Source organism: Pseudorca crassidens, chromosome 7, assembly GCF_039906515.1.
Source record: "Pseudorca crassidens isolate mPseCra1 chromosome 7, mPseCra1.hap1, whole genome shotgun sequence".
Classification (NCBI taxonomy): domain Eukaryota; kingdom Metazoa; phylum Chordata; class Mammalia; order Artiodactyla; family Delphinidae; genus Pseudorca; species Pseudorca crassidens.
This window is the reverse complement of record NC_090302.1, coordinates 27545243-27564798: the sequence shown is the minus strand read 5'-3', so window position 1 is coordinate 27564798 and position 19556 is coordinate 27545243. Positions and strand designations below refer to the sequence as shown.

Here is a 19556-nt window from a genome sequence, read left to right as displayed (position 1 = left end):
AACTTGTAATAAAGCACAAGGAGTTCAGCTTGGTGCTCTGTGATGACCTAGATGGGTGGGATGGTCGGGTGAGGGGGGGGTCCAAGAGGGAGGGGATATATGTATACATACAGCTGATTCACTTCATTGTACAGCAGAAACTAACACAACATTGTGAAGCAATTATACTCCAGTAAAAACAAATGGGCAAGGTGAATTAAAACATTCCTAACCACATGGAACCTGTAATGTAGAGACGTATCTGTGGATTTTAGATTGTTAGTTTGGGCTTTGAGGCACAGTTGTCTAAATATATTCAGTTTAAAAATAAAAAGTCCAGTCTTTTGGAAAATTATAGCATTGTTGTACATCTAACTTGATTTATGGAGACTGAAATTTTCATTGTCTAGAAAATAAAGGTCATTATTCTTTTTTTAGACTTTGATAGGCCTTTCTGATATATCTTTAGGGGATATAATTTTTCTTTGAGGCCATAGTGATATTTTTCCCCCAGGTTTATCTTGAAGAGTGTACATACTATGCTTTTATTTGTTGGGTTTTTTTTTAATTGAAGTATAGTTGATTTACAATGTTGTGTTAATTTCTGCTGTGCAGCAAAGTAATTCAGGTATACATAGACGTATACATTTTAAAATATTATTTTCCATTATGGTTTATCACAGGAGAGGCCATAATGGTTAAATCAAGTTTTACAGATAAAGTTTCAGGTTTAAATTCCTTAAAATACTTTCAGATATTTTTCTCAACAGTTCTCAACAAACTTTTAAATCATCAGGTTTAGAAGCAACCAAGTAAGTTCAAACCTGTTCATTGATTCAGTGGGCATTTACCAAGTACCTATCTGAATATAGCTCTTTAAGAAGTCTTTAAATCGAAAGATACTTGGGACTGTCAAGAACAACATATGTAAGATTTAGCCTTTGTTCCTAACTTCTTATTGATGTGATCTGGAATTTTACTATTGAGAACCAAGAGCTTAAAGTAATAATGTGTGAAATGCTCAGCATTATACTTGCCATTCAGTTAAGTGTGAGTTCCCTTCTCCATAAATTGTTTTTTAGTATAGCACTTCCTTTTTTTTTTAAATTAAAGTGTTGTTGATTTACAATGTGTTAATTTCTGCCGTACAGCAAAGTGATTCAGTTATACATATATATACATTCTTTTTTTATATTCTTTTCTGTTATGGTTTATCACAGGATATTGAAGGTAGTTCCTGTGCTATACAGTAGGACCTTGTTGTTTATCCATTCTATTGATATATATAATAGTTTGTATCTGCTAACTCCGAATTTCCACTCCATCCCTCCACAACCCCTTCTCCCCCCTTGACAACCACAAGTCTGTTCTCTCTGTCTGTGTGTCTATTTCTGTGTTGTAGGTAAGTTCATTTGTGTCATATTTTAGATTCCACATATAAGTGGTATCATATGGTATTTTTTTTCTCTCTGACCTCGCTTAGTATGATAATCTCTAGTTCCATCCATGTTGCTGCAAATGGCATTATTTCGTTCTTTTTTTATGTCTGAGTAGTATTCCATTGCATATATGTACCATATCGTCTTTATCCTTTCATTGGTCAATGGACGTTTAGGTTGTTTCCAAGACTTGGCTATTGTGAATAGTGCTGCCATGAACATAGAGGTGCACGTATCTTTTTGAATTATAGTTTTGTCCAGATACATGCCCAGGAGCAAAATTGCTGAATCATCTGGCAACTCTGGTTTTTTGAGGAACCTCTCTACTGTTCTCCATAGTGGCTGCACCAATTTACATTCCCACCAGCAGTGTAGGAGGGTTCCCTTTTCTCCACACCCTCTCCAGCACTTGTTATTTGTAGACTTTTAATGATGGCTATTCTGACCAGTGTGAGGTGGTGCCTCATTGTAGTTTTGATTTGCATTTCTCTAATTATTAGCGATGATGAGCGTTTTTTCATAGCACTTCCTTCTTGATAAATAGATCAGCTGCTGTTCACTCTTTGTTACTACTAAAGTGACTACTTTCCTAGTTTTAAGATGAAAGAAAATGGCTGAATACAGCAACAGTGTGACATTTTTCATCCCCAAGTAACTGAATACAGCAATATGTTTGATACCTTTCATACCATTGATCTTTAGGGTAGTTTGGTAGATCTGAATGACTAGGCCTGGTATTCCCTTTGTTCCTGCAGCTCTATTTACTTCCTCTGCCAAATTCTGTACTAGGAGGGCAACATTCATGAATAGCATTTTTGTGTCATTTTTTGACCAAAGATAATAAGGAGAGTTACTTTGTGATACATGTGGAAATCTACTGTAATATGAAAAATTGAAATTTGAGATAAAATAACAAATGAATAGAATATGAGAATTTCTTTTAATCTCTAGTTTTAATTGACAGAACAATTTCCCCCTGCTTTGGGTAAAATGATGTCTGGTATGGCTTCTTCCTTTCTTTGTTTTGTATACCACATTCATCTAAAATATATTTATTGAGTTTCTGTTATTTCCATGGCATATGGTTTCACAGGGCTGTTTCTTCTTGTCTCCTTCCATTCAGTTGATGTTGCTAGATCAGAGTGACACCTACTAGCATGGTATTCAAAATTGTAATTTTACTTCTCTCCTTTCTCATCCATGGCCTATAGCAGCTACCAAGCTATGCAGTATTTGGTCAGTGTACCTCTACTTTTATTTAAGGACACATGGAATGGCTGTGACAACTAGGCAGAATGTTTGAATCAGGGTATATTTACAGTTCATTATTTGGCATATGAAAAGGGGTGAGGCTGGCATCAGGAAATCAGATTGAGTGTACAGAGGTTCAGAGGATTGTTGGGTCTGTTAAAGATGATTTATCTTGGATATTTGTCTCTTGAGTTATTTGTAATTTTATGCAATTTTGTAAAACTGGCTGGAGGAAAGTTCTTTAAGGGTTATCTTAAATGTCTTTAAATTTAAAAACATTTTACAGTTTTTTATTAAGTTAATTTTCAAAAGATCTAGAAGCAATAGCTTCTGAAATCACTAGAGTGAAGTAAGTTCTATCTGTTCATTTTATAAGTTAAATATGATACGATACTTCCCATTCTTTTATTTTTAAAAGAATGTTTATGTTTGTGTTTTCTGTAGAGTGACAATGGCTTCAGCTTTCCGCCTTTCTTTGAAACCAAAGGTCAGTGACAGCATGACTCATTTAATGGTGGATTTTTCTCAGGAAAGACAGATATTGCAAACTTTGAAGTTTTTGCCAGGTAAGTTAGTACATATATTACATGTAAAGTTATTTAAAAAACCTTTTTTTTCCTTCAAGATTTTTCTGTAATGAACATTAGAATGTAAATATTAAGGAAGTATAGTGTGATTTTTTTTTTCTTCTTTCAGCTAAGGAATAACTGAATTTGCTAGTCTTTATTTTTAGATAATTATTTTACTGATAGTAAAGATTCCATTTTAAGAACCCAAGAAAGGGATACCTTTTGTTGCTAGTTTGGCAGAGAGAAGCAATATGCCACGGTGGTTCACAGTGAGTCGTGGGGCCAGACTTCTAGATTTGCATCCTGGCTACCGCTTACTTGCTGTGTAGCCTTAACAAGTTATTTAACTCTCCCTCATTTTCTTCATCTTTAAAATGTGATGTTATCCTTCTGGGGTTTTTATAAGGATTAAGTGAACTGAGACCTCTAAAGCACTTGAAATAGTACCTGGCACACAGTTAACACGCAGTGAAAGTTAACGGTTGTTATTACCATTATTGTGGTGGTTGCTGGTTCAGATGGAATTTTATTTCCAGTAGTAATGTGTTAACATTGGTTTATTAGAGTATTAGTGTGAGGGTATTCCAGCAGTCAGAACCATTTGAAATTGAGTCCCAAGTTACTGTCCACAGGTGTGAAAGAGCCAGTTAAGGACCTTTCGGTTATTATTCTCTTTTTACTAACATCAAGTAATGTGGTTAAGTTGATAGCTAAAACAATTTGGACGTGGTGATTTGGGGGATCAGGAAATCTCTTGAAAGCAAAGTGTTTTACTTACAGGTTTATGGTTTTTGGAGGTTAGCTGTTTTTGAGTAGAGAATGTTGATCATATGAAACCATTCTTTTCTTCTCTGAAGATTTAGTCCAGGACTTTAGAATATGATTGGAAAGACAAAGTTAGTAGTCATGAAACTATAATGGAACTAGTAATGGTAGTACAAGTGAAGTATTAACTTGTGTGGTATAGATCAGAAGTTCTAGAGGAGTTTAGAGAAGGAAAAGATGAGAGAAGGAATCATAGTTGTAGAGGAAGGAAGTATACATACTTGTCAGTGGATACCTATCTGTAAATTGGCCTTTCAGAATTCCTAACCATTACATTTTCATTCACACTACTACTCAATTCAGAAGGAGAGTCAGGAGTGGTAGATTGTGAATATACGCATGAGTAGTAGTAGTTGGATTTTTTTAAAAAACTACTAAAAAAGAAGTCTTCTCACCATTACTTTCCTTGATTTTCAGTGATGGCTTAACAAACCAAGGCCATGTCTGCCGTACAGTCAAGTAGATTGCATGCACAGTTAGGATTTCCTCTTTTGCAAACTGTTAAGACAGTCTGAAGGAATGAGGTATAATGAAAAGCAAGAAATCCTTTTGTGGAGGAGTTTCATCCTGAAGGAAGGTATAATAGGTTGTTAAAATTTATGAAAGGTGAATTCATATTACTAATTTTTTGTATTCTGCTACAGCATAAAAATTTCCTATAAGATCCAATCAGATTAACTTAAAAGTGAATACCTTCATCCCTTAATAATTCCTTCTATAAACACTGCAAAAATCAACTCTATACTGAATTATGTATAGTAATGAGTTTTGGACTTATCTGAGCCTGCACATTGTAAGTGATGATGATGGATGTTAATAATTACAGTCATTTTCTTCTGCTGTAAGCCATTATTTATACATTGCAACTTAGAGTTTATATCCTTTCTGAGCCTCTGCAGCCAAGAAGAGAAACATGTTTGTGGCAGTATTGATGTCAGTTGTCCTTTTACATTCACATGCAGAGAAAAACATTAGCAGAATTCTTACACCAATGTCCACACAATTTAACTGTTGCTTTATGGAAGTTGCTGTGAATTGCTTTCCATTCTCATTTCTAAAGAGAGTTCTGCCTTTCCTAATATTTTTATATTACAAGTTTACGAACATTCATCTTCCCCTGAACTTTTATCCCACATTTGTTGAAGCTCTTCTCTTACTTCTGTTTAGAATATTGGGTGAACTTCCTACATATCAGATCCAAGTCACTCTTTTTTTTTTTTTTTGCGGTACACGGGCCTCTCACTGTTGTGGCCTCTCCCGTTGCGGAGCACAGGCTCCGGACGCGCAGGCTCAGCGGCCATGGGTCACGGGCCCAGCCGCTCCGTGGCATGTGGGATCTTCCCGGACCGGGGCATGAACCCGTGTCCCCTGCATCGGCAGGCAGACTCTCAACCGCTGCGCCACCAGGGAAGCCCCCAAGTCACTCTTAATTTGACCTACCACTCTTTTTTTTAAATTTAATTTTTATTTTATTTTGGAGTATGGTTGATTTACAGTGTTCTGTTAGTTTCAGGTGTAAAGCAAAGTGATTCAGTTATCCATACGCATATATCCATTTTTTCAGATTCTTTTCCCATATAGGTTATTACAGAATATTTGACTTAAATTATCTAAATTTTCTTTTTCCCTCCCAAGTTTGCTTTCTTCTGGGGCCATTATTCACAAGAAAGAAGAATCTTCTTGCTAGTACATTCTTACTGGAATGGTAGCTGAATTTGGGAGATAGATAGTGGGGAGTTAGCTGGACCCACTTACAAATTAAGTGATTCTGTCTGTATATAAGCCTCTTGGGACATTCAGTACAGGTTTTAACTCAGCAAAACTATAAAATTACTACATGCCATAGGCCGTTACATTTCCTCACATGTAGGCACTGCACAGCATATTAAATTTATGAATGCCTGTATCTCTTCCCATAGCAATGAATAGTAGTCTGTATTGCTTATATTCCGGTAACAAGAGACTAACATCTGTAATGTATTATAGGGACGAAACCCCTACAGACAGATGAAGGAAATTAATCATAATGAGAAATGATAAGTATTTCTTTGTCTGTTGTCTTACTGATAAGATATATTAGATTCCAAGTATTTATTGTACAATTACACACATGCAGTAGTTCAACTTTGAAGACTATAGCTAATGGAGATCAATTGTCCCACCTCTCTCCTTTCCTCCCTTTCTTACTAGTTAGGCTTGAAGATTTAAAATGTATATCAAATTCTGTTCATCTTGGTCTTGATTATTGTATCTAAGATATTTGGTTTACTTTGTTCTTTGTTAGGTCTCACATTGCTTTGAATTTTCATGTATAGAATTCCTTTGTTATTATAGTTTTTTAAAAAATTAATACTTTGTTTTTTAGAACACGTTTAGGTTTATGGAAAATTGAACAGGTAATACAGAGTTACCATATGCTTCCGCTCCTCCCCCACATACAGTTTCCACGGTTATTAATGTCTTGCATTAGTGTAGTACTTTTGTAGTAATTGATAAATTATTATTAGCTAAAGTCCACAGTTTACATTAGGGTTCACTCTGTGTTATACAGTTCTACGACTTTTGATAAATGGATCGTGTCATGTATCCACCACTACCTTATCATACAGAATAGTTTCACTGCCCTAAAATTCCCTTGTACTCTGCCTGTTCATCCCTTGTATCCTACAGTCTTGCTATAAGCTTGTTAGTTCCAGGAATTTTTCTGTTGATTCTTTGAGATTTTCTACATAGACAATCATGTCATCAGCAAACAAAGACAGTTTTATTTCTTCCTTCCTAATTTGTGTATGTTTTACTTCTTTTCCTTGTCTTATAGCATTTAGCTAGAACTTCCAGTACAGTGTTGAGTAGGAGTGGAGAGAGGGGATGTCATTGCCTTAGGGGAAAAGTATCTAGTTTCTCAACATTAATGTTAACTGTAGTTTTTTTTGTAGATGTTCTTTATCAAGTAAAGTTCCCTAGTTTACTGAGAGCTTTTGTCATGAGTGAATGTTGGATTTTGTAAAATATTTTTTTCTCCATCTATTGATATGATCATACAATTTTTCTTCTGATCATCTGATTTTTCTTCTACTGATGTGATAGTTTACATTAACTAGTTTAGAATGTTGAACCAACCTTACATACTTGGAGTAAATCTTTTAAAACCTTTTTTTAGCAACAAAAGGTTTAAATACAGTACTTGCACAGTTTCACACATTTCAGACCCATCTGTATCACTGGAGGACCACATTCTCCAGTTAGCCTGCTATTTAAGTGGAACATCTGTTAATGTTGAGGAGCTATGGAAAACCTCTTTCATGGAAAAGAAATTGATTAATGTTCATTCATGTTAATTGTGATTCATTTACCTCAGTTTGTTTTAATGAATCATAGAACTCTTTGGAGAAACATTTAAAAATGCTTAAATATTTTGTGGGGTTGCGGAGTTCATTTTCAGTGTTGAGAAATTACAGTTATTTTATAAACTAGGTTTTTTAAATACATTGAAAATACCTTGAATTATTTTAATCTTTGGATTCAAAGCAAGTTATTTTATTTTGTCAATAGTGATTTAATTTATATTCTCCAGCTGTTTGAAATAACAGATTAAAAACGTGTTGAGAAGTAACAAATCATTCTTGATTCTTTATTCTTAGCATGTTTGAATTGCTTTTTGCTAACTAGGGTTTTAATATACTTTGAATAAGTCTATGAAAAACTTTGAAATATGAATTTTAAAACAGAGCTAGAAAAATGGTTATTTTGCATTTATAAGGTATCCCTTCTCTTAGCCTGATTCAATTGAACAGTTTAAAAGCGACATGAAAAGCATAATTTGAACGACAAACATAAATACTGGGTTAGTACTATAGTGAGAAACGAGCTTTTTTTTTTTCTTCAGTCCCCAAAGCTCCAGAGATAGATCCAGTAGAGTGTTTGGTGGCTGACAATTCTGTAACAGTAGCTTGGAGAATGCCAGAAGAAGATAATAAGATTGATCATTTTATACTGGAATATAGGAAAACTAATTTTGATGGACTTCCACGTGTAAAGGATGAGCGATGCTGGGAGATAATTGACAATATTAAGGGTACTGAATATACACTATCAGGTAAGATGACTGCGTTTCATGAATCTCATTCTCGGAAGATAGATGTAATTGTGAAAAATATTTTGAATTACATTAAAAGATGAAGTTATTAAGTTTCTTTAGCCAAGCTGACTTTTTGTATATTTATTATGGAAATGAATTTCTCTTAAAATATCAAGAAAACCTTCATTTTCATTACTTCTGGATATTTGCAATCTGGTAAAACAGTGTATTTAAAACAAACATGAAAGGATGTTCTGGAAACTGTATTTCAGAGTGACATTTAATTTTTACCTTGGTTTTCTAACAATAAAAAAAGCTGTCAATTTTCTAGATGTATCCACTACCCTGCATTTCCGTGATACTGTAAAGACTTGCCTTTACCCTTTTCTGATAACCTTCACGATAATACTTAAAGTTAAGCTGTGACTTGGTATTAGAAATTTGTGTGTTGGCCTTTTGATAGTCTTTAAAAGCATATCTGCATGTATAGGGGACTTTGGGTATTTGAAATGGCCAAATGTTGCCTGAGTTGTTCAATATTTGTTTTATGTGAGCAGTAACAGTAACGTTACCATTACTGAGCACTTACCATTTGTCAGGAGCTGGGCTGAAGTGTATTACACAGTACATCTCATTTAATCAGTACAATACATCTCATTTAGTCTTTACGGTGAAGAGGTTGGTTTTCTCTTTTCTATTTTAACAGATACAAAACTGTGGCTCCGTCAAGTTGTTGAAGGTCCCGTAGCTAGTAATTTTTGGATTGAGATTTTAATCTAGACCTGACAGACTTCAAAGTTTTTCTGTTAATCCTTATGCTTCACTTTCTCTTTAAATTCATTTTTCACATATGAAACAATGTGTCATAAATATAAAAATTCTATAGTGTCTACTTTCCAGAAATTGAATATGTTATTTTAAACTGTAGTGTCTCTCCATGAATGAAACCTTACTTATAATGAGGCTTGAGAGTATCTTTTTATTGCTAGGTTTAAAAAGCCCAGTGATAAACTGTATAATTTATTTTGAAGAAAATCATAGATAAATCATGATTTCTCTTATTTCAGGCATTATCACCCTTTTAACATAAATCTGTACCCTTCCTGAGTAAAAAGATAGTTCTAGGGAGGGAAAAATGTCTGTTTGAAGGTTCATACTCGTACTTTTGGAGTAGATTCCTTTACTTTTCATATCTGAAAGCCATTTTTCATTTTTTCAGGCCTAAAGTTTGATTCAAAGTATATGAACTTCAGAGTGCGGGCTTGTAACAAGGCTGTGGCTGGAGAGTGTTCTGATCCAGTGACTCTAGAGACCAAAGGTAAGATCAGTAGCTACTTGTACAGCATGAAACAGAACTTGACATCAGTAATTATTCCAGACTTCGTGACAGGAAACATTTCATGTATAGTTGCCTTCCTTCCCCACCTTGATTCACCCCCACTTCCCCCACCACCCCGCAAAGGAATTCTCAGCAGGAGGAATTTTAAGATGGGAAAATTAGGACTACAGTAGTGGTTTTCATTAGTTTTTCTTTTACCGTGGTATTCAGATGGGTAAAATAGACTGGTGATGGTGTTATGTTCTCTCATGCATACTTACTTTACAAATTTCAGTCTAGTATAAATACATTCGCATGATTGGAGTTTGCCCAGAGTTTTCCCAGAGAATGGATTGTGACTCAATAATGGGGAAGGACGTATTCAGTTTAGTTCAGGTTCTTTTTGTTTTCTAAAATCTTATTGTAGAAATTAACATTTATATAATGTTTACAAAGCTCACAAGTCTTCATTTGATCATTGAAACCATCTTGAGAGATCAGTAGAATAGATATTATTGATAACCATTTTGCAGGTGAAGAAAGTGAAGTTAGTTAAAGTCTGTTCCTAGAACTAGCTTGGAAAGTTGTGAATAAGAATCGATTTACAAGTTCTGTGCCAGCCCTTATTGTGGACCTGGAATGTAAGTGCTTCTAGTCTCTGAGAACAGTTTGGATTTATTGTAGAATAACATATTTAAACACAGAAGATTTTTCAGGTATTTACCAATTTGAAGGCCACAATGCTAGAGGTCTTTCCAATCGTGAGGTGATAATTGACTCAGTTTACTTCCAGAATCAGATTCTACACATTGTTGTTAGATAGTTGGGCCTTAGAGTGTTCCACTGACCTCTAGTTCATATAGCATTTAAATTGGGTTTGAATGCCAGAAGTTTGATGTGATTTGGAGGCTGATATAAAAATATCATATTAGAATAAAACAAGATATGAGGTTCATAAGTTATTGACAAGACAAACTCATAAGAATATGTTTGCATCAGAAAGATTAAAAGAAACAAAACTAAGTCGAAGTAATTTGGATTAGCAAATGTTTTTATTTGAGAACTACAGATAACTGAGCCAAGAAATGCAATTACTTAGAATTACTTGTTAACAAACTGAGATGATACTGTGGTTTCTTTATAGAGATTTTTACCATTTCATAAATAGTCATATTTACAGGCAGATAATCCTTCCTACATAACTTGACCTGATTTTAGCCCTTGTCAGGTAAAATTGCATTATTATTAATATCCTCCCTCAAGAATATTATATGTTTTTTATTTCTTTTGTTCTCATTTACTTTTTATGTTTAGTGACCAAACTTGGACCTAAATGTGGTGAATTGTACATTTCCATTCAAATTCCATAGATTCAGGAAAATGAATAACTGGCTTGTAGCTTCGTTGGAGCTGGGCTGTCTGCTCCTGTTAGCAATGTCTAGATTTTACCAGTCAAATTCTTGGTCTTAGGGTTTGTAGGGAAAGACTAAGTTGATTCTAGTCCTTTTGAGCAGTTCTCTCTGCGGGGTAAACCCCCTGGGGTTGGGTTAGACTGATACTAAACGCTGCGGCCCACTGAATCTTCTGGGACCTTCTGGGAGACTCAGAGTAAAAGTATCTCTTAAGAAACTATGGGTCACAGGTTTTCTAGGGTTATTCCATACCACTGGAGTGGCCACTAATGACAACAGGAGCTCCAGAGAAAAGTCAGATTTTTTAAATGCTGTGTTAAACAGTTATTTACTAATTTTTTGACTTGTTGCAGCCCTTTTTGACCAAACAGTAGAAATAAGTATATGAGCAAAGAACTGGAGGCAAAGGGAAGGAGATGGAGATTTAATAGTTGAGGCCTACCCAAACTTCATATCCTGCCACTTGTGGTGCTTGGTGTGGAAAATAGTGAACATTGTTAATATCTGTCTCTCCAGTTGTATGTAACTCTATTTCTTCTGTTATTGGAATTGTCAAAAGTGATGAATAATATTTCTTATGACCAGAATTTTTAAAGTACATTATCCCTTACTTCCTTGTAAACGTAAATGATGTGATATTAATCACCAATTACTTTCTAGCCTCAAATGTTAGTGTCTATGATATAATTTTACAGTGCCTAGAAAGCAGCCACCAACACAAACTAAACACATGAAACATATCTGTGTCTGTGTTCTAATTTTTTTGGTACTTTGTTTTCACACTTTTAAAGATGTGGAAACTAATACCTGGCTATATTACAGGGCTTATATGAGAGACAGGACTAAAATTTGAGCTCTCACTTTTGAGGCCAGTCTTTTATTTGCTTTTAAACTGCATGGTATTAACCCTCTTACCTTAGAGAGCCTCTATGATTTAGTTGAGGCCTCATAAAGGGACAGTGTCCAAAAAAGAAGAGATAAAAGGTTGCACCCCTGGGACTGGAACCCATGCTTTACTGTTTGGGTGCTGTGGTATTTGATAAATTTGGTCTCAAGCGGCTTGGGGGTGATACCTGTTTTTGCTACCCTTGACTCTACTCATCTCTCCATCATGAAACACAGGGAATAGCTTTAGGATTTGTTTCTTCCCTTAGGATTTTAACAGGCAGCTGGGAGTGATGGCACCTTAGAGTTATATCCAATTTTTCTTTCTCTCAAAAATGCAGATGCCCTCACATATATTAACTAATAACTAATATAGAGGTTAACCCTGTTTTCTTAAGGCAGTTCATTCTTGGTAATACAGGGTCTCAGTTTTGCTTAATCCTAACTTTTTAGTAACCCACCTGTTGAGGAATTCTGTTTCCATTTTTACTGAAAAGCTGCATTATTTCGTCTTTCAGTAAGCTCTTATCTGTTTACATGCAGATTTTGGAAGCTATTAACTTTTTTGCATATAGTATGACATTTTCTAAAAGTGGTTATGGTCAGTAGATTTGTATTTAGAATATTTAAAATACACTGAGCAATGGGTCAGATGCATAGGTAAAATTAAAGTGCTCTTTACGAAACAGTAGAGTATAAAAGGATTCTTGATTCACTAGGTAAGCACTAGGTTCTCTATATGAATATTTTGTTGTTTGATGATGTATATTTCACAGACACACTGAAACCTTAGCTAAATCACGTATTATCCTTAAGTGAAATGGGGTTTTGTAAAGGAATATTTCTTCACTGAGTACTTACCAGAAATTTAAATTTTTGGAGGGAAGTATAACTAATAAGCAGATTTATTGGTAACTATGTAGTAGATAATACCTTGCCTAAGACCCAGTTAGGGTCTTAGGATATTAAATAGGAAGAACTGTGCATTACTCAGCTGTGAATCAATACATTTCAATGATTAACGCTCATTATCCAAGGCAGAAGGTAATACTGTGTTACACTGATTTCCTAAATTAGCAGTTCTGAGTAAGTCTTGTGAAGAGTACAGATAGTTCCCCCGATACCAAATAATTTGAAAAGCATAGTTTTGTTTTGGATTTTTAAAATTTGATTTCATTTAAGTAGCCCCTCTCCCCAGTCTGTTCTTTGCCATGTATATCATCTTTAACTCTATCAGCTGGATTAGTTCCCTTGCTTCTGCCATCATGGCCTGTTTCTCTGTGCTTGCCTTATTTTGAAACTACTAAGAGTTTAAATATGAAATTATTAAGTGTTAGGGCATAAGAGAAAATGTGTGTGTGCCAGGCTCTATAATTTTTTACACCACATCACTTTCTCCTCATCCTTAATTCTACCAGTTCCTCTTCCTATTTAGTCATAACAATCAGCTGATGCTCTAATAATAGGAAATTGAGGCTATTGATTCCAGCAGAAGGAATGGCAGAAAGACCAGTGGCCATGAAAGTACGTTGTATTTGGTTGGAGTACAGGATAGATATATAGAGGAGAATAACGGGAAATAGAGTAGGAATTTGTAGATTACGGCTTTATCGTTGTAGACTTTAAATTTTAGGATTAGGAATTGGAACTTTATTCTCTATATACAGTGTTAAATCCATTGAGTAGGAAAACAATGTGATGATGGTTGTGCTTCAGAAACTAGAGATATGCTACATTTAAAAAAATTGAAATATTGTTTTGGTTAGCACTTAACTTCAGTTTGGATAACTCATCCTCCCATTTGAACCTGAGAGTTGAAGATACCTGTGTAGAGTGGGATCCTACTGGAGGAAAAGGTCAAGAAAGCAAAATTAAAGGAAAAGAGAACAAGGGCAGGTAAGCTAGTTTATTAAATCTGTTATCTGAATAAAATGCTTGTACATTGATTGTTACTTGACAATAACTTAAAATGAAATTCTTGGGAAGGGTAAGCTGGGACGAAGTGAGAGAGTGGACTGGACATACATACACTACCAAATGTAAAATAGATAGCTAGTGGGAAGCAGCCACATAGCACAGGGAGATCAGCTCAGTGCTTTGTGACCACCTAGAGGGGTGGGATAGGGAGGGTGGGAGGGAGATGCAAGAGGGAGGAGATATGGGGATATATGTATATGTATAGCTGATTCACTTTGTTATAAAGCAGAAACTAACACACCATTGTAAAGCAATTATACTCCAATAAAGATGTTAAAAAAAATTCTTATTAGTAACACCAAAGTGAAGAATATAATATTATCAGTACTTGAATTTGTCATTAACATTTTTCATTACTTTTTTTAAAGTTTCTTTCCTAATCCTCTTCTTACACCTTTTATTTCAGTATTCCATTACTTTAAAGTTATATCTACAGCACTTTGAACTGCTTAGAGAGAAATTCCTAGCAATAGTTCCTGAATTTTAGACTTATAGATCACCTGTCTTACCCGAAGGTCTGCAGTGAATGACAGCTATTACCATGTACAGTCCCAGTGTCTGGCCCCTGATCAGCAGCCTTATGAACAAAGAGGCAGGCTTGGGACCTTTTATTATTGTAGGACTTATTTAGATAGTCTCAAAGTATGGGGGCCTCTTTAAACAGAGATAAATTTTGCTCAAACTAAAATAAGGTAATCACTGTGAGTTAAACAGTAAATCAAAAGAAATTCCTCAGCAGGCTTTTGACCTAATTTTACTATAAACTGTTAAATTTAAGTTGTAAAGCAGTCTCTTAACAGTTGCCTATTTTTATCTGACAGTGCCCATGTTACTTCACTGAAGAAACATACAAGGTGATGATCTATGTCTGTATAGTTCTAGGACTTAGTATATCTAGCTTGGCTGAATAACTTTTATTTTTCTTTAACCAATAAGCAGAAGCCATTGCAGTAGCCTTCATAAGCTAAAATATTGGTCTGTGTAGACTGTCTGTATTGGTGGCTTATGTTTTGAATTTACAGCATTATAATGTGCTGTATATTATTTGGATTATGTTGTATACAATAACAAAACAATAAGCTCTGCTTTAAAGTCTTTCTTGAATTATTTTCCTTTATCTGATTTTTTTCTGCATTTACTTATACTTGGCACCTTTCTTGTTGTGCTGTATTCAATATATCTAACATTACAGCTTTGCATTTATATATATTTGACATGAGGCAGGTGTGAAGTGTCCTATGTTTTATAATAATCATGCAGTTTCAGAAGCATCAAGGATAAAAAATAAAGGTCATTACTGAAGTTATTAGGACAGTGCCAGAAAGATGAATCACTTCAAATTGTACAAGTAATAATGTGCTAATTTGAAGATACTGCGTATCTTTCCCAGAAACCAGAATGTGTTCTCTTTTCAAAATTATCTTTTCTTTTTTCTAGTTTATTTGCTTATTATTGGTGAAAGTGATTTCATAGTTAGTGTATTATAAATTGTAAAGTGCTGCTGGATTTAATAGAATCAGTGAAGTTTCATTTGGTCATTTGGAGATTTTTAGGATACTTATATGTAGAATTTCATCATGTTATTTCTCTTTCTCTCTTCCCTCCTTTTAAGAGTATTTTATTATGTAGGCTACTTCTGGAATGTTACATACATTTATTCTTTCCATAAATATTTGTTCACTGCAGGATGTCAGCTGGATATTTTGGAGTTTATAGGGATAAACACTGTCCCTGCCTTCAAGGAATTTGCCCTAACTTATGTAGATGAGATATATCTCTCTATATAAATAACAATAATACAAGATAGAGATTATGTGTAATAGTATGTGTGAATCAGGGAGTTTAGAGGAAGAAAGGTTTCCTGAGCTGCCGCATGTTGAAGTGGTCAGTTAGGACAATAAGCCAAACTGAAAGTAACAATCAAGACTTCATGTACTTACTGTGATAGTATAAGCTAGAGGCCACAAAGGAAAGGGTGTTAGCTCCCCCCAGGGTTCCACTTTTCACAACAGAATGGCTCAGGGTGAGGGTTAGGTAAATGAGAGCAGATGGCAGATGGTGAGTATCTGAGGGTCATCTCACTGCCCAGGAAGGCCCAAACAGAAGGCTTCTCCTATTGTTTTATGGACCTGAGGCCAAGGAAATGAGAGAGGGGGAAAAGTTAGGAGTAGAAAAGTATTGAGACAGAGTGGAGAAAAGTGTCTTCAGACTGCTCCCTGACCCCTGCCCTCTTTAAGGAGGTCTCTGAAGAGGCAGCTGGAAAGGGTCTCAGCCGGGGGCCCCCTGCTGTAAGGGGGCCTCTGAATACAGGCGCCCAATCTAGGAATGCAGACATTCATATGAGCTTGGGGTTGCAGGGGGTATTGCAACTGCTTCTAGAAACTGCAGTGAACTAGCTCTGTACCAAGTCTGGGGTAGAGAAGGCAAGCATTTATAATCGCTTCTTGTTGGGCCTGAAAGATCATACATAGGATTTTGGCCTGGAGCTGGACTCTTCAGAAAAGTTATTTAGCCTGGTAGGATCTGGGAAACCTTCATTAGTGAAATGGTATTTAGGTTGGTTCTCAAATAAGTGGAAGAATGTGTAGCGTTTGGACTTGCAGTGAGAGAAGGAGCAAGGAAAGGAAAAGGCACTGAAGCAGATTGCCTGAGTTTAAGGGACACTTGAGTGACTATATTTAGCTGGATAGTGCTCTCCAGAGGTGAGAAGGCTGGAAAAGCAGAGTGGGCCCAAATCAAGAAGAACCTGAAAAGCCAAGCTAAGTCATTTGTAGGCAGTAAGAAAGTGCTTGAAGATTTTAAAGTAGGAGAATCAGTTAGGTTTATCTCGTAACAGTGAACAAGTGAATTGGGTAGCAGAGAGATCATCTGGGAAGTTGGTAAAATAATCCAGAGTAGAGGTAACAAAGAGGCTTAATTCAGATAGTTGAGTGACTGAGGTGTCTTTAAAGGATGGGATCATGTTTACTTTAAGACAGGGGGTCCCCAAGCCCCGGTCCTGGCCGTGACCGATAACAGTCGTCTTGGGAGGGAGGGTGCACAGCAGGAGGTAAGCGGCAGGTGAACAAGCGAAGCTTCATCTGCCGCTCCCCATCGCTCCCCATCGCTCGCCTTACCACCTGAACCATCCCTCCCCCGGTCCATGGAAAAATTGTCTTCCACGAAACCGGTCCCTGATGCCAGAAAGGTTGGGGACCGCTGCTTTAAAACAATAACAGCTGTTGCACTTCTTGCAAAAATGTACTTAGGTTGGAAGTCTAGAATGCTGCAAAGGAAGACATCTCCTTATTTAATTTTTCTCTGAAATTTAAGCTGCCATTCTTAGTAGTTACATCTGTTTTTCTTTTTGCCATGCTTTCCCTTTATTTCTTTACTACTGGTAAGTTATAAATTTTTTTTGTTTTATGAATGCAGTGATTTGATATAATTGAAATCTTATTTTTTTAAACATCTTTGGGATTTGATCTATTTTGAGTTTTGGGGAGTTAGTGGAGAGGCCTTAATACTGTCCAGTTTACCGTATCATATAATTTGATAAAGGAAGGTCAGGTTGCATCTTGTCCATTTTAGTAGAAGAAGTGCTTTATAATACTTGATATTATCCTGTGCCTGGATTTGGGTAATTGCTGTTTTTCTTTTTAAGAAGAAAAGATACAGAACAAAAACACTGGGTCGGCCAAAAATTTCTTTCAGTATTTAAGTAAAAATAAAATACCTATTTTTCATTTTCGCCCAGAACTTTATTGAACAATGTATTCACCATTTTGTTCCACTACCTTCTGCCATTTTTCAGGCAATGTCATAATTCTATCTTCCCAAAACTTTTTATCTTTTTGAGCAAAGAACTGTTCCAGGTGCCTTTTACAGTCTTCCAAGGAATTGACATTTTTTCCATTAAGAGAATTTTGTAAAGATCGAAATAAATGGAAATCCAAAGGTGCAGTGTCTGGTGAACATGGTGGATGAATCAGAACTTCCCAGCCAAGCTGTAGCGGTTTTTGCCTGGTCATCAAAGAAACATGTAGTCTTGCGTTACACTTATGGAAGATTATGCATTTTCTGTTGACTAATTCCGGACGCTTTTCATCGAGTGCTGCTTTCAGTTGGTCTAACTGGGAGCAGTACTTGTTGGAATTAATTGTTTGGTTTTCTGGAAGGAGCTCATCATAGAGAACTCCCTTCCAATCCCACCATATACACAACATCACCCTCTTTGGATGAAGACTGGCCTGTGGTGTGGTTGGTGGTGGTTCATTTCACTTGCCCCATGATCTCTTCCCTTCCACATTATTGAACAGTATCCACTTTTAATTGCCTGTCACAATTTCTTTTAAAAACGAAGCACTATCATTATGTTTCAGTAGATAATCGCACGCAGAAATATGGTCAAGAAGGTTTTTTTCACTTATGTGGAACCCAAACATCAAAGCGATTAACGTAACTGAGCTCATGCAAATGATTTTCAGTGCTTGATTTGGATATTTTGAGTAGGTCGGCTATCTCCCATGTCGTTGATTGTTCTCAATTAATGTCTCGATTTGATTGCTATCAACTTCAACTGGCCTACCCAACCGTGGCATGTTATCCAGTGAGAAATCTCTAGCACGAAACTTTGCAAACGACTTCTGACATGTTTGATCAGTCACAGCACCTTCTCCATACACTGCACAAATCTTTTTTTGCATTTCAGTTGTGTTTCTATCTTTCTTGAAATAATAAGGCATAATATGCTGAAAATGTTGCTCTTTTTCTTCCATCTTCAGTATTAAAATGACTACACAAAAATTCACCGATTTTGATTTTTTTTTTAAATGCACACTGATATGATAGCTGTCACAATATAGTCTAACAAAACTGTTTCGAATGAAGTTAAAGACAACTAAGCGCTAGTAGAGCCATCTTACGGAAAAAAGCTGCACGAACCTTTTGGCCAACCCAATACCTACTGCTTATAAAAAAGGTTATTTAGTTTTGATTCTCATAAGTCTTAAAAAGAAAAATAGCAATTACCCAAATCCATGCACAGGATAATAACAAGTATTATAAAGCATTTCTCCTACCAAAATAAGTCTTGCTTTTCATCTAAATTTAACTGCAAGAAATGTAAGCTATAATCCATTATCTTTCTTGAGTTCTTTTTTTTTTCCCTTGAGTTCTTTTTTTCCCTTTTTGTATTGTCTCATATTTCAACTGTATGTTCTTTGTACAAGCCTTGCTCGGTCTGCATGGTATTAGTGTTTTTAGCATGCTTTATGTTGATGACTTCTTACATTTAAGTGTTATACTTGACAAATCTGTTTAATAATAAATAATTCAAATAAAATTAAATGTTGCTATTTGTGCAGCGTGATTAGAAATCTTTAGAAAGATTCATTTCTTGATTTGTAATTTTAGTTTGTGAAACATGTGCAACATAGAATATTTGTTTTTCTTTTTGTTCCTGTTTATCTAGAAGTGGTACACCATCCCCTAAACGGACATCCATAGGCTCCAGGCCACCAGCAGTAAGAGGCAGCAGAGATCGTTTTACTGGGGAATCATATACAGTGCTGGGTAGGATAAACATAATAGTTCTTCGTTATCTCAGATTAAAGGCATCATAGTCACAATGGTGGACTTTACACTCAGTGGTGGAGTGGCTGCCTGTGTATTGAATGAATTGTTGCCAAAGTTTCTCCCTCTTGAAGCTTAATTACTTTGGTGGGTTTTCAAATTGTCTTTTTATTGATATGTTTTAAATTCTGCTTCAGTTTACATAGTGCTCCACATTTATAACTCTTGAGGGGATAGTAAGGAAGAAAAGTTCTGAAGCCTTTTATATTC

At 35.6% G+C, this 19556-nt stretch overlaps 1 protein-coding gene across 5 annotated transcripts in view; it reads left to right on the top strand.

Moving 5' to 3' along the window:
- FSD1L (fibronectin type III and SPRY domain containing 1 like) overlaps window positions 1–19556 on the top strand; it is a 70354-nt gene that overhangs the window by 33697 nt on the left and 17101 nt on the right. For 2 of the 5 annotated variants that reach the window (XM_067743753.1, XM_067743749.1), the window contains exons 6-11: window positions 3114–3235; window positions 7950–8159; window positions 9361–9459; window positions 13523–13652; window positions 14555–14587; window positions 19186–19286. In XM_067743753.1, coding sequence (XP_067599854.1) covers window positions 3114–3235; window positions 7950–8159; window positions 9361–9459; window positions 13523–13652; window positions 14555–14587; window positions 19186–19286 — 695 coding nt within the window. The remainder of the gene's footprint in view (window positions 1–3113; window positions 3236–7949; window positions 8160–9360; window positions 9460–13522; window positions 13653–14554; window positions 14588–19185; window positions 19287–19556) is intronic. The other 3 variants (XM_067743752.1, XM_067743751.1, XM_067743750.1) reach the window with 3 other exon arrangements.